Here is a 14,777-nt window from a genome sequence, read left to right as displayed (position 1 = left end):
CATAACTCTCTGCAGCTCTGTTTCCTGCAGCCTGTCAGGATCTCAACTCAGAGAAAGCTTGTGGAGACAAGATTTATTTGAGGTGCTAAAAATCCTGTAGTGTGAATAAAAACGGGAGAAACAGAAACTGAAGCATGAAATCTGAAGAGCAAAGAATTCACTCTGATCTACTGTCTGACCTTGGCATCATGGATCCCTGAGACCTCCTCAAAGGTCTTCTCTCCCACCATGACGGCAGCCAGGTTGGCGGTGTAGCTGGACAGCACCAGCAGGCAGAAGATGGCCCACAGATTCATCAGAAAGCGGCCCGTCCAGCACTTGGGCGTCTTGGAGGAGACGGTGCGTCCGAACAGGATTGCGTAGCACAGATTGAGAGCCGATGAATATGAGAAGACTCTCATCCTGTTGCGTCCGTGAGGCGTCATACCAAACGGACTCTTCCATTCGTACAATGTGAGGAACAGCGCCGTGATGTGCAGCGCCAGGAAGATTCCCACCCACATGGACCAGTGCAGGGGCCACATGAAGGCCCCAATGGGGGCCGCTGTGTCCTTACTGCGGACCAGGATGCCCAGACTGGTGGAGAAGAAGGGCGAGGTGAAGTCGATCACCTGACTCCGAGCGGAGTTGATGCTGAAGGAGGTCACAGCCATGTCTGTTAGACCATTTAAAATGTCCCCCACCAGCCCAGTCCAGCGGCCCCCCTTCCATGCTCCGTACTTCCCGTCTCCAACGATATAAAGATCAAACTCAAAGCCCATGTCCTCCGACAGCTTCTCCAGCAGGTCGATGCAGTATCCATAGCAGCACTTGCTGTAGTCTGTAGGCAGGAAGCTGCTGTTCCCGTCCGCCACCTCCCTGAAGTACCGGTCCAGGGTCTCTGAGCTGTTAGTGCCGGCATCCAGGCAGAACTGACCGGCCGGACAGCTGCCCTCATCGTCCACATCCCGAGTGAAAACGAAGGGATGTTCCACCAGGGTCACCACCCGGACCCGACTCCCTGCAACCGGCATCCCTGCTCTCCAGCTGACCCTGGTTCTCCCACTGACCCCTTCGGTCTTGTGGCGAGCTCTGGGTCCCTGCCAGACCCCTTGGTCCTCCACCTGGAGCTGGCCTCCCTCCCAGCTGCCCACCGTCACCCAGGTGGGCTGACCCAGAGCATCCCGCCGCAGGCTCCAGATGTGGAACCGCTGTGAGGTCAGAACCTCAGACCAGTTCTGGTGGACTCGGACTGGACCAGTGAGTCCAGAGAACGATGTGTTGGACAGGAACCTGCACAGAAGACAAACAATAAATAACACCTGGACTGAAGGTGGAACCTCAAAGCAACGAATCACTAATGTTGAAATATAAGGTTTTAATACAGTTTTTAAAATATTCAGTTCCTCAGTTTCCACATCCTGAAAAGCAAAACTGATAAAGTTCTCTTATGTTGGCCAAAATCCTAAAGAAGTTCTCCAAATAAATATCATTAAATAACTTTAAACAGGGTTTCTAGAACATTCAGAACTCCTAGATTTTAAGGGGTTCTATCTTTACAAGGATTTGTCTGTAGGATGTCATATGGAGTTCCACAGGGATCAGTTCTTGGTCACTAGTCTCATACATAGAAGAAAAAGAAGGATTATTATTGTCTGTTCAGTCTGACAAAGATTAAACAGAGAAAAAGTTTCTTTTGGTACTCAAGCGAAGAGAAAAGAAGTGAAGAACCTTCATGCTCTTCTTGGAGCTGACTTCAGTTTTTAAAAATAAATTTTTAATAAATTATTTTTAAAATAATTTACCACTTAAAAATAGTGAGAAAATAAACCTTCACTGGAGAGATTTTAGCCTGAGCAGCCTCAGAAAACTAAATTCTAAGAGTTCTAAACTCTCTTACTCTATTTCAGACCAGTTTGAAGAAGCTGCCTGTTCCTCTATATGTGTCGACTTGACTGTACAGTACGTTGTTCTAATGCCGTGTCTGCTCTCTTTTCATTTTAATCTGTATTTATTGTTGTAACACAAGCTGTTCTGAAAAAATAAAAAGAACAAAAAATGAAAGGAGTCCTCCTGCGTTCTGAATAGCTCTTATCAGTATTACCATGAGTATCATTATTGTTTTCTCATCGCTGTCTTGCTCTCATTATGTTCTCTCTCGGGTATTAAACGTGACATGTTGCCTCGCCTATCTGCTGAGACTTTACAAACAGAAATGACTGGACGAAATATGTTGCTCATTGAAGATTTTAGTTTAGAGACCGAGAGATTTTCAGTGACAGATGCGAACAGCTGTGCAGTGTCATCCTCAGTCCTAGAGCAACGACTAACAGTAAGCCACCTGAGCAAGATGAAAATCTTTCAGACTGCTGCTAGAATATCAGCTCTATGATCATCACCTGTTTACCCTTTAAGACCTACCATTGTGCACCAGGACATATTCTTACATTTTTACAAACTGTAGTGCAATTACAGTCTCATTTTTGTGATTTTGTGTCTCGCTTTTGTGATTTTGTGTGTCATTTTTGTGACTTTGCCTCGTTTTTGTGATTTTGTATCTCACTTTGTGACGTTATGTCTCATTTTTGCCATTTTGTGATTTTGTGTCTCATGTTTGTTGTCTTGTGCACTCTGAGACCTGGTGAATGTGTGAAGTGTTAGTGGAACTCCCCAGATTTTATATGCAGAAAGAATGATGGATCTATCTGATCTGGTTTCAAATCTACCACCAATCAAACATGAATATGCAATGGTACACTGGGCTCTATAGCATTAAGACACATTTTCAAATCTGAAAACAGTCACCAGATTGTTTAAAATCTAATGTGAGTCTTCAGAGTCCTCACATGACGTTTCTGGTGATTTTGAACTATCAGTACAAAGTCTTTGCTTCATAAAGCAAACACCAGAACCTAATAGACAGTAAAATTAGATTTCCTGATGGTGTTGTGACTCAGTCTGCCTGCTAAGGCTGGTGATGATCAGGCAGCTTCGTCAAACATGCAGTCAAAAATCAATTCTGGACCAAAGCTGGAGTCTTCCAAAAGTTCTCAAGTAGGAGTCTTCAAGCAGTCTTCAGAGTCATCGTTACATCATCTATGCAAACATCTCCTAAACACTCCTTCTCTGTTCTGGAAAGCCACAACCCATCATCTGAAGACCCAATCAGGATGTATATGATCGTATCAAAAGTTAAACCACCTTCCGTTTTTATTTCTGCTTGGTTTCAACCCCCAGTGCAGATGAAGAGAGGGCATGGACTTCCAGTTTTAATGCGTGATATGGGCTCCATGGGCTTCTGTTGGGTTTCCACAGGATTATTTAGTGTTTCATAACCTTGATTGACTCGTTAGGTCTTCCAGTCTTATCACTGTTTGTTCTAAAATCTGATTCACACATCCTATTCCTCTAATTTTAACATTTGTTCAGTCTTAAAATGCCACAACATTGGATACCACTGAAAACATCAAGTCTAAAGATGTTCTTACATGAATATCTATTTTAGATGAGTTTGTGATTTCAATCCACATTGAATCTCTGATGTTTCTCTTCACATTCTGTCTTTTCGTCTTCTACAGCAGATAATCTGGTTTTATCTCTCAGTCTGAGAGTCATTTCCTTTGTTGTAAATGTGTTTGATCTTCGTCTGTCAGGAATCCCAATGCTAGATTTTTATCCTCCTCAAACCTGTAGCTCCTGGTGTTTTCTGTAGTGTGCAGTTTTCACAGGTTCATGCAGCTCACGTTTGTTGAAGCTCAGACTGTTTCATTCTGCTCAGTGTTTTTTGCTCCTTGCAGTGTTTCATACAGCTTAGTGCTACTCAACGTCTCAAGTTTTTGACCATTTGTTGGTTTGTGGTATGTCTTAGTCTTGTGCCGAGATTCAGATTTCAGATCTTTTCAGTTCTTATACCTTTTGTTGCATGAGGAGCCTGTTTTTAAATAAATGTGAGGAAAGGATCTTCATCTCTAACATGATAATCAGACATGACTGGACCTCAGCAGTCTGTTGGTATTTCTATTTTTTTAAATTTTTGTTTAACCCTTAGATGCATCAGTGGGTCTAAAATGAGTGAGGTCGTTTCTTGCAATATCATTTGTAATGAAAAGTTATTATTTCATTTTCCAGCTATTCCTCAAAAACATGTTTTGATATCATTCCATTAAAATTTTTACATTACCTTTTACCTTTTACCGATGTATGACCTACGGCATTTCATCGTTACGTCAGAACTGGTTATGTGGAACTAGCTGACAAGCGGAGTGGACGAATACGTCGTCATGCGGCACTATAAGATGGCTTTGTTTACATTCTGTGCGTCACCTTGGATTGTGCTACATTTGTTAACTTTTTGCCCTTCATTATGGCTCTCAAGCGTAAGTGAGACTCTTCTGATGGCAGTGCTTTGAAGAAAAGGAAAGCCATCTCCATGGTATTCATGACTTTTCCAAAAAACTGATTGATATTGTGATGCGCGCAACGGGTTTGTTTACATTTTAGCCGGCGTTCCGACTTATGGCAAAAATCAACTTACGTCATGCAGTAGGAACTGAACTCCAACTTAAGTCGAGGACCCCCTGTACTATTTAAGAAATTACCATATTTGTATTACTGCCCCAAACTTCCATAAGTGGGTCAAAAATTATCCGCATGCATTTCCCATAGATTATCATGGAAACTTGCAATTCTTATCAGTTGTAATTGCCAGGCATATATTTACTGTGGACCACACACACTATGTCAGGAAGATTGTTTTACACAAATTATCTACATTTTTTAACCTCAGAAAAAAATTTTGTCATCAAATTGATATTTTTCAACATACCTGCACATTCATGACTTGAAATGAAAGTGTGTGTAATGAGTGTTATGTACCATGAACTTAGCCAACTTTATAGTTAGCTAACACTAGCTAGCTAGTGTGTGTGTGTGTGTGTGTCTGTGTGTGTGTGCACATGCATGTGTGCATTTATTTATATAGCTACATATTGATTGATAGGTTTGCATGTCAAACATAATACAAATTAAAGCTGTAAGCAGCATTGAACGGGTCCTCGCATCCTTGCTGGTCAGCGAAAGCAAGCATGTCCACCAGGTGGTGCTGCGACTGGGAGTGTATTTCAGCCTATGAATGTGATGAAGACCGGATTCTGATCACACATGTAAAGTTTGAGGCAGATTGGCGCATGTACAGGCTAGGTAGACAGCACTTCCTGTTTCATGGCGAAATATCCAAAATGGTCACATTCTGTTTGTTGCCATTTCCATGCCTCAGATTTTGGAACATTTTGATCACCAAAGCCTGATGTACATCCCGATCAAATTACAGTTCTCTTGGGGTTACCGTGTTTGAGTTTATAGCTTTTGAAAAATGTCCAACAATGATACAAAATCGTACAAAATATGACACATAATTCAAAATGGCTGACTTACTGTTTTGTTTTGGGTATTTGTGCTAGAGGCTTTTCTGTGCGTCTTGACGAGTTACATGTGTGTACCGAATTTCGTAGCTGTAGTTAAAACGCGGCTCGGGGGCTAAATTTTAGTAATAGTATTCCAGGGGGTGCTATTGAGCCATTTTAGCACACATGTTTGCCATTCCCCTAAAATATAACATTTTTCACAGATCCTGATGTGTGTGCAAATTTTCACACGTCTTCGAGTATTTTTAGGGCGTCAAAAATGCGTTTCTTCCATCCGATGAAGAAAGTATAATAATTTGGACGGAAGAAACACATTTTTGACACCCTAAAAATACTCGAAAACGTGTGAAAACTTGCACACATGCCAGGCCCAGTGAAACATTTTCAAAAGCTATAAACTCAAACAGGGTAACTCCAAGGGAGCAGAAATTTGGTCAGGATGTACACCAGACATGGGTGATCAAAAGCTATCAAAATGCTCCGCAAAAGTCTGAGGACGTGGAAATGGCAGCCCTCGGAATTTTGACAACTGGTGGATATGCTTGGAGGCCCCGATCAACACTGCTTGCAGCTTTAATTATTTTCCCTTTTTTTTTAAACCCAATTTTGAAGGCCTAAAAATACTTGAAAACTTGTCTAACTTTGCACACATATCAGGACCGGTGAAAAATTTGATATTTTGTGGAATTTGCATAGGCGTGAGCCAAAATGTCTCAGTAGTGCCACCTGGAAAGTTTCAAACGGGCTCTATGGCCAGTGGGTGTCACCTACAGCTATGAAATTTGGTAGGCATACGTAAGTCGTCACGACACACAAAAATGTATTTGACACCCATGTCCAAAACTCAACAGGAAGTCGGCCGTTTTGAATTGTGACATATTTTGGGCAATTTTGGACCAATTTTTACACTTTTTCAACAGCTATAAACTCAAACAAGGTAACCCCGACAGAGCTCAAATTTGGCCAGGATGTACTCCAGGCATGGGTGATCAAAAGTTACCAAAATGCTCCGAAAAAGTCTGAGGAGGTGGAAGCGGCGACCCGTGGAATGCGGCCATTTTTGATGTTTCGCCATCAAACAGGAAGTGTTGTCTAACTACCCTCTACATGCACCAATCTGCCTGTAACTTTACATGTGTGATAACAGTCCGATCTTGACCACATCCATAGGCCAATATACAATCTCAGTTGCAGCGCCACCTGGTGGACATGTGTGGGATAGCTGAGCCGCAAGGATGCAACCACCCGACAAATGGTGCTTGCAGCTTCAATAATTAATAATAATTATTTCAATAATAGTTAATAATAATTTAATAATTCCTTGTATTTCAATATAGTCTTGAGACCATTCGGTACTCGGGCCCTAATTATTATTCTTAACAAAAACGACAAAAATGGCATAAGAACACATTGACTCTTATACGAATCATTTTTGACCCACTTGTGGAAGAATGTAGGGTCCAATCACATCTAAGGATTAATTTAAGCCACAAAAAAGGATGATTCATTTAGAACAGTTTAGATTTCAGCTAGGGAGGATTGGTGAATAGTTTACATTCGGTCTGTTTCCTTACATCACAAAGCTTCAGAAAAATAACGTCATTTAATGCAAGCAGGTGGTTTCTAAAGAGTCAGTTAAAACAGTATAATATAGTAATAAATGGAACGTATGAGAGGTTCTCGGTTTGATTATCTCTTCATCTTGTGGTGTTTTCAGAGAGCCAGCGAGCAGCTTCAGGCTCTGTAATAAATCTCCTCATGAATAAAAGTTAAACCTCCACCGTGCTTATTTCCACTCTGAGGGGGAAAGTCCAAAACACACACAGACTGTATTTATGAATATATATGAATATTAATGTGCCTGAGAGGGGTGGATGGAGGAATCAGAGTCACCCTGAGGGATTTTCCTCCACATTACTGATAACTGAATGAAGCCACAGCTTGGTGGTGAAATAATAATTCACATCAAACAGCTTCTGAAGCTAATTTGTAGAAAAATGAATGAAAATTGTAAAAATGTCAGTTTGACTAAATATAAACGGTGATTATAAATCTACCGCTGCTGCTGTTATTTTCATTCACTGAGCAGAAATAATAATGTTTGGGCTCATCAATCCGTCTTCTAATTATGACAAGATAATTATGTATTCTGGGACATATGTTTAACTCATAGTCACATCTGAGGTTGCTGATGACTGGAAGATGTTCTATTTTCTGTAAGTGACTGGTATCTCTGTGAAATGCAACTTTCGGTTTATTTTAAAATCTGAAACACAGCATTTCAGATCTGTCCAATAGTGAATAAAATCTGTGATGGGAATGCTTCTCTTTTCTCCAGTACTCTACCCATTCTTTTAGAAAACTGTTTGATGATGTAAACGACAAAAACAAGACACAAAACTACATAAATGAGAGAGAAAACAACAGAAACGAGACAGAAAATGACAAAAACGAGACAAAATAACAAAAACGAGACACGAGAGACAAAAACAAGACACAAAACGACAAAAACAAGATACAAAATGACAAAAACGAGACAGAAAACGAAAAAATGCGCTTCAACAGGAAACAAAGGAAAGGTAGAATATAAAGAAAGATGCTGGAAAACTCAGTGGATGAATCCAAACTGAGTTAAACCCTCAGAGGTTAATTATGCAACAATACAACTTTGTCTCTTGAACTACACTGAGCATTTTTTCCACATTTAAATGCTAAATTTAAGACGTGCATGGGTTGTGGTTTCAGTTTGTGACTCTCTCTATACTTTTATTGGCCGTGGAAGTTGTGTGTTGTTTTATCTTGACTGCACAGTTAGAAAACTGAACGCCTACCTCTGCAGAGACAGTCTCTAATCCTGTTAGGGCTTTTTTCTTATCCGTTGTGCGTCTAAACTGCAGCGTTGAGCTTCCTCCCTTTGTTTCAGCAGACCAGAGAATCTCTCAGCTGTGAGTTTTTTAATGGTTTGATTCATATTTAATTCACACATTTCAGAGAGCTGAGGTTCAAGGTCATTCCTCTACAACATGTGGAGTCCCACAGGGCAGAATACTTGGTCTTCTATTGGTTTTTATCACACTATTTGGCTGTTTTGGCTTCAAATAATAAAGAGAACACTTTAATTCCAGCTTTAATTATAAGATAGGACAAGAAGTGACTGGTAGCCTTTGAAATTTTGAATAAACAGACAAGAAGAGATTTCTCCTCCTGATTTTAAGTTGAACTACAGAAACTGGCCCGTCAAAGGTCTCAGACATCCGGAACATCAGGAGGCCAGACTGATGTCTTGAAGTGGATCCTATTCTCTCTGACAGACCTGGAACATCTTTTTCCTCTCTGATCAACAGAAATAAAATAATTTTTATGATGCATGAAGCTGAGTCTACGACTGATAAATCCAGGATGTGACGAGGGGGACAATAGAGATGATGGAGTTGCATCTACTCTGAAGGCACAGCTTTACTCCCCTATATAACCCAGACCTATTACATTTCAGCTTTAGCTGTGCTCTCCAGTCAGGTACAGTCCCGACTCTTCCAAAGTTGTGCTAGTTGAGGAGCAGCCCGTTATGTCCAGCTACTGTTAAGTGCTGACAGGGCCTACTGAAACTAGCACCATTAGCTAAATTTTCTGGACAAGACGTGACATCCTGTCAGAAGAGACTTGTCACTGTATTAAAAGGAATAGCACACACACAAAGAGCATCGATGGGGAGTTTTTAAACCTGCCCTACAACCTGTAATCATGGGAAATGTTCACTTAATGGCCAACCAAATGAAAGGATTGCAGACCCTCGTCAGCAGCCTCATGTACGTCACAGAAACATGGCTAAAAGACTGTATTCCCTACTGAAACACCGAAGCTAATGCCTTCTTGACAGTATGTTATTCTTTATTTTACAAGGTAAGATCAGTTGAGAACAATTTCTCATTTACAGTGATGACCTGGCAAGAGACCCCAGCAGGAAGAAAGATAACAAACAATACATATACAAAAAAAGGGCACACAAGTGTTTAAACAGAGATTAAAAACACCCTAAATTAATGCTAGCAATTCAGTGCAAACAGTCAGCATGTGCAGCGGTCAACTAGGGTCTGCTGCAGCTTCTGCTTAAAGATGTAAGGTGATGGAAGAGATGGCAGTTTCAGAGGTTTTTGGAGGGAATTCCAATCGATTACTGCAGCAAAGCATAAGGAATTCTGGCCAAAGACAGCGCGAACCTTGGGGATAGAGAGTGTTATGAGATCACTGGACCTCAGGTGGTAGTTGTCATGGGAGGGGTGTAGGAGATTGGAGAGGTACTGAGGTGTCTTCCCTGATAGGGTCTTGTAGATGAGTAAAAGCCAGTTTTGGAGTTGCCAGGTGTAAAGGGAGGACCAACCCACCAGTTTGTAAAGGTCACAACAGTGGGTGTAGAAAGGTGTGCTGGTAGCAAGATAGATGGATGAGTGATGGAGGACATCAAGCCTGTGAAGGAACACTAAATGGTATGGTCAGGACACCAAAGCGAACAGGTGGGAGATTTGCTCTGCCTGAGAACAACAGAAAGCGTAACATCAAGGATCAAGTGTGCGACAAGGACATTGAACTCTTGTCGGTCACTTTAATACTGCACTATCTGTCGAGGGAATCAGTGATCGTGTTATTTACATTTCCCTATCTGCAAATGCAGAACCAGCTTGTGCCTTGTACACTCTGCTGTACCGATGCATCGATTCTCTCCAACATACTGCCCACTTTCAGTTTGTCGATTGCACAACAAGAGGCAACAGGACTCTGCATTGTTTGTATGTAAAATGCATTTTCATCCACTTTTACCACCACCGGGGGATCAGATCATAATCTGGTCCATCTCTTTCGCACCTACAGCCAACTCGTTAAATCGATGCATGTCACCACAACAACTCTGAAATGCGGCTGGTTGCAGGAATCAAAAGGGGTATCTGCAGTACAACCCAGAAACCATCCATCCATGAATCCATCCATCCATCCATCCATCCATCCATCCATCCATCCATTCACCCACCCCATCCATCCATCCATCCATCCACCCATCCATCCATGAATCCATCCATCCATCCATCCCATCCATCCATCCATCCATGAATCCATCCATCCATTCATCCATCCATCCATCCATGAATCCATCCATCCATCCTCCATCCATCCATCCATCCATCCATGAATCCATCCATGAATCCATCGATTCATCCATCCATGAATCCATCCATCATCCATCCATCATCCATCCATCCATCCATCCATCCATCCATCCATCCATCCATCCATCCAGCCAGCCATCCATCCATTCTCTCAGTACACAGTTTCTTTCAGACTCTATGTCATATTTTATCACAAATTCTTTGAAATTTTTTAGAAATCTTTCTGATTGTTAACATGGGCAACTTAAACGTCAACTATGGCAGCACAAGCTGGACAGTGGTTTAACAAAACTAGTTTTTATCTGATTGTATTTTATGTACAGTATCTTTGAGTTATTGGAAAAGCGCTTTATAAATAAAATTTATTATTATTATTATTATTATTATTATTATTATTATTATTATTATTATAGCTGGAGAAGATCAAATACTGCCTGAGAATCAAGTGGAAAACCTTTGGCAGACTGTAGCAGCCATTTATTGATAATATTTAAAGAAACAGCAGCTGATACAATCTGTTTGAGTTTCAGTCCCTCCCTTAGAGTGGTGTTTGGATCATTTGCAGATATTGACTTTAACAGATCTAAATAAAATATTTCTTCGGCACAGTTAGGAAGCGAGGTGGTCAAGATGGTGTCAGGTATCAGAATGCTGAACTGCTGATTTGGACACACTTCTGCACCTTGATCTAAGCTTAGTATTTTTAGTTTTAGTTTCAGTATTAAAATTATTTGTCATTCCACAACATCACTTTAACTGTTTACATCACAGGCTGCTGCTACGGACACTTAATAACAATTCAACTGACAATTTTGTCAGTTTTGTTAAACAACGTCTTAGGGATTTGTGTATTTATGTGTGTATGTGTTGTGTGATTATATAAGTGTGGGTGTTCTTAATTTATTTTCTATTTTCCAGATTTTTTTTTATTGTAAAGTTTGTTTAACTGCTTTAATTCTGGGGAAACACTCTCATCTTGTCTGCACTACTGTTGTACTTACAGAAAAATGACAATAAAGCTTGATGTGATTTGATTTTCCTACCTGGACAGGTACTGTCCAGACGATGGCGCCTCGTGTTTGTTGGCTTTGTCGTAGCAGTTCACCACGTTCTGGATCAGAGCCAGGTCTGGTCTCACCATGGTGGCTGCAGCTACAGCTCTGGTCACAAGCTGCAGGGCATCTCTAACGTAGAAGTCCAACGGTTTCCTCCCCACCTCCCCGTAGGCCAGCAGGCCGAGTGGCAGTCCGATGGCGTGCAGGGCGTCAGGGCCGAGTGGCTGGCCCAGAACCCAGTGCACCATGGGTAACGTCAGGCCCAGGTCTTGGGCGCTGCGAAGAACCGCCGCAGCGCACTGAGGGTCGGCCCCGAACAGGATCACCGACGCCGGTGGAGGCTGGTTCTGTCTGAAGTGTCGAGACAGGAAGTCGTGGATCTGCGTGTCATCGTGAGACGACTGTGTCAGGTTCAGGAGGGCTCGGAGGTGCCAGTTGACGGCACCCCCACCGCCCCACGATGCTCCACCACGATGGTCCAGGAGCTGCAGGAGACCCTGAGCTTCCTCCCAGCCCCGACACAGAACCGCAGTACCCTCCCTCCAACCGGACCGCTGCAGAACCGTCAGCAACAGATCGGAGAGGCCGGACTCTGGGACCCCCGTCACCATCTGCAGGTGGAACTGGTTCTACAGAGCAGGAGAACCAAGAGGAGAACAGAGTTAGAACATGAAAGTCTGAACCTTCAAGACAGTTTGGTCCTGTTTGTGTCTGGAGGTTAAATCTGTTTCTGGAGAATAATGTTCCAAAAACCAAGAAAAAACTAACAGAAAACATTTTGTCTCTCCAGTCTGTTTCCTTAGAGCACATCGGAGCAGAAAGGCTCAGTGTTTGAACTTTCTAGTCATTCTTCTAGGGTAAATTAAAAACAATCCCACAGAATGTTTTTCAACTATTTTTACATATGTCAGACAGATTGTTACTAAACACCAAAACTGAATTTACTGGAGTTTTCTAGAGTCAACAGCCTTCGGAAAACATCCACAACATCCAAAAACTGATGGAAATGTCCCAGCTGAAAATGTGTAGAAAATGTGCTAAGGAAGTAACAGAGTGATGAGGAGTGGAGCTGAACAGCGAGAGCCACCGTTAATAGCAGTTATTTTCCATCCACCCTGAGGACTGAACACCGGCTGTCTACGACACACCACCACCTGTTGGAAGTCTGCTGGCAGACCTCCGAAGCTGCTGAGAGCTCCAACGGCAGAACTCTAACCCAACCACACGACGCTTCAGGACCAAACAGCCTGAGTCCCTCATGAAGAAATTTCCAGCCCAACCAACGCTGTTCCAGCCAAAGGAGAATCCGATCCATCCGGAGGTGCACAAAGTACGCAAAACTGAAGCTTTCAATCTGCTCCCGATCGGGTTGACGTTGAATAGCTCGCGGCCCTTTGCTACATGTCTTCCCCACAGTCTTCTCCCTCCTTTCCTGTCCGTCTCCACTGCATCTATCAATAAAGCCGAAAAAGGAAAAAAAAAAAAAGATTTCTCCATCATTGCGAGATAGCGGCACAGCGTCACTGTAACCATGACAACAAGTGAACACTACATCAGCTGCCTGCTGACGATCACATGACTGTGATCCTACTACAAATCCACCACTGAGGACCATGAAAGTTTATGAAATGAACTGTGAATAATTCCTACTTTTAAAAGAAAAATTTAATAGTATGAAGACATTTTAAAGTCATTTTGGATCCAATTTTAGTAATTTTTTTTAACTCTTCTCAGCCATCTTAGATGTTTAATTCATTTTGGACAGGTTTTGAACAGTTCAGGAGGATTTTTTGAGCAAATTCTGGACTAATTTGAATAATTTCTGGACATTTTGCACATATTTTGGGTAATTTTTGACAAATTTTGACAAAATTTAGAGAACATACTTATTTTATGAGGTCAAATTTGAGTCATTTTGGATGTGTTTTTATTGTTTTTAGTCATTTTTGGAACCTTTCTAAGCCATCCTAGATGTTTAACTCATTTTGGACAGATTGTGAACAGGAAAAGAGGATTTTTTGAGCAAGTTCTGGACAAAATTCTAATAACTTTGGACAAATTTGGAGATCAGCTGCCTGCTGACAATCACATGATTGTGATTCTACTACAAATCTACCACTGAGGACTTATCAGGACTTATCCATCAGAAATGATACAAGGAACAACTGATTAAATTGTGGGGGTGTTTCTGCGTCCCATCAATTCCCGCCGCCCGCTACATATTTAGGTCACGCGATTCGGTGTCCATACATAACGTACACATGCATAACACACGCCTGTGCTCAACGCAAGCTCATTGTGTTTATGGGTACATCTAGATTAAACGGACACATTCTATGTTCATCAGTGACTAATCAACAAATACTGCATTTCTGACATATGGGGGAATGAGCAGCCTTGGAGGAGGACTGCGCTCTCTGAGTGCTTTTCTAGTTAATTTTTTTATTGACTAACACTGACTGAACCACTACAGGTTTAAAGATTTCTGTGTTTCTTCAATGTAATTAAAATTTGCAGAAAGAACTGTTGCCCTCCGTGCAGCAGCGCCCCCTGGTGTGTGGATGCAGATGTCTACAGGTGCTCATTATCTGCTGTGGCTCTATTCACAAGCAGATGAAGAGAGAAATACTAAATCTGCTGAAAGAACTGCAGCAGGCTGTATACATGGATTTCTAGTATTGCTTTTTCTCTCTCTTTCCACTTGTGCAGCTGTGGCTTCTGTCTCTGCTCAGATCAGAAGGCAGCACCAGTTTGAAGGTCAGTGTGACTCTGTCGCATTAAACTCTGCAGCTGCAGCCTACTTTCATTCTGATGGCAAACGAGTCGATTCGCTCCACAGCAGCGTCTCTCCCCGCTGACCAGGCGTCACCCAAACTCCACCTGACGTGCTGCTAACAGGCTGATTATTGTCCTGCTGGATCAGACTGAGATGTGTTTCAGCGAGGATCAATCACACCAGCCCCTCAGACGCTCACATCAACACCTTTCCTTCAGTCGATCAGTTCTGAGAGATTTACAGTCAGTTCAGGTGTTTCTAGACGACCTCAACTTTCCACTGACACCTGGTTTCTCTGCAGCTCTGATGCTGTTTGTCATTTGTGTTTTATTGTAAATCATAATGTCATAGAAACACATCACATCTTTATTTATGACAAATACAA

General features: G+C 42.0%; 1 protein-coding gene across 1 annotated transcript in view; it reads right to left on the bottom strand.

Annotated features, from left to right (window-relative positions):
- The window catches only part of grin3bb (glutamate receptor, ionotropic, N-methyl-D-aspartate 3Bb), a 78,286-nt gene that overhangs the window by 19,255 nt on the left and 44,254 nt on the right, over window positions 1-14,777 (bottom strand). Inside the window, exons 2-3 of the mRNA XM_023264169.3 lie at window positions 11,605-12,245; window positions 180-1,272 (exon numbers count right to left, since the gene is read on the bottom strand). Coding sequence (XP_023119937.2) covers window positions 180-1,272; window positions 11,605-12,245 — 1,734 coding nt within the window. The remainder of the gene's footprint in view (window positions 1-179; window positions 1,273-11,604; window positions 12,246-14,777) is intronic.

This window comes from Amphiprion ocellaris, chromosome 2 (assembly GCF_022539595.1).
Source record: "Amphiprion ocellaris isolate individual 3 ecotype Okinawa chromosome 2, ASM2253959v1, whole genome shotgun sequence".
NCBI classification, from domain to species: domain Eukaryota; kingdom Metazoa; phylum Chordata; class Actinopteri; family Pomacentridae; genus Amphiprion; species Amphiprion ocellaris.
This window is presented reverse-complemented; position numbering and strand designations above follow the sequence as displayed.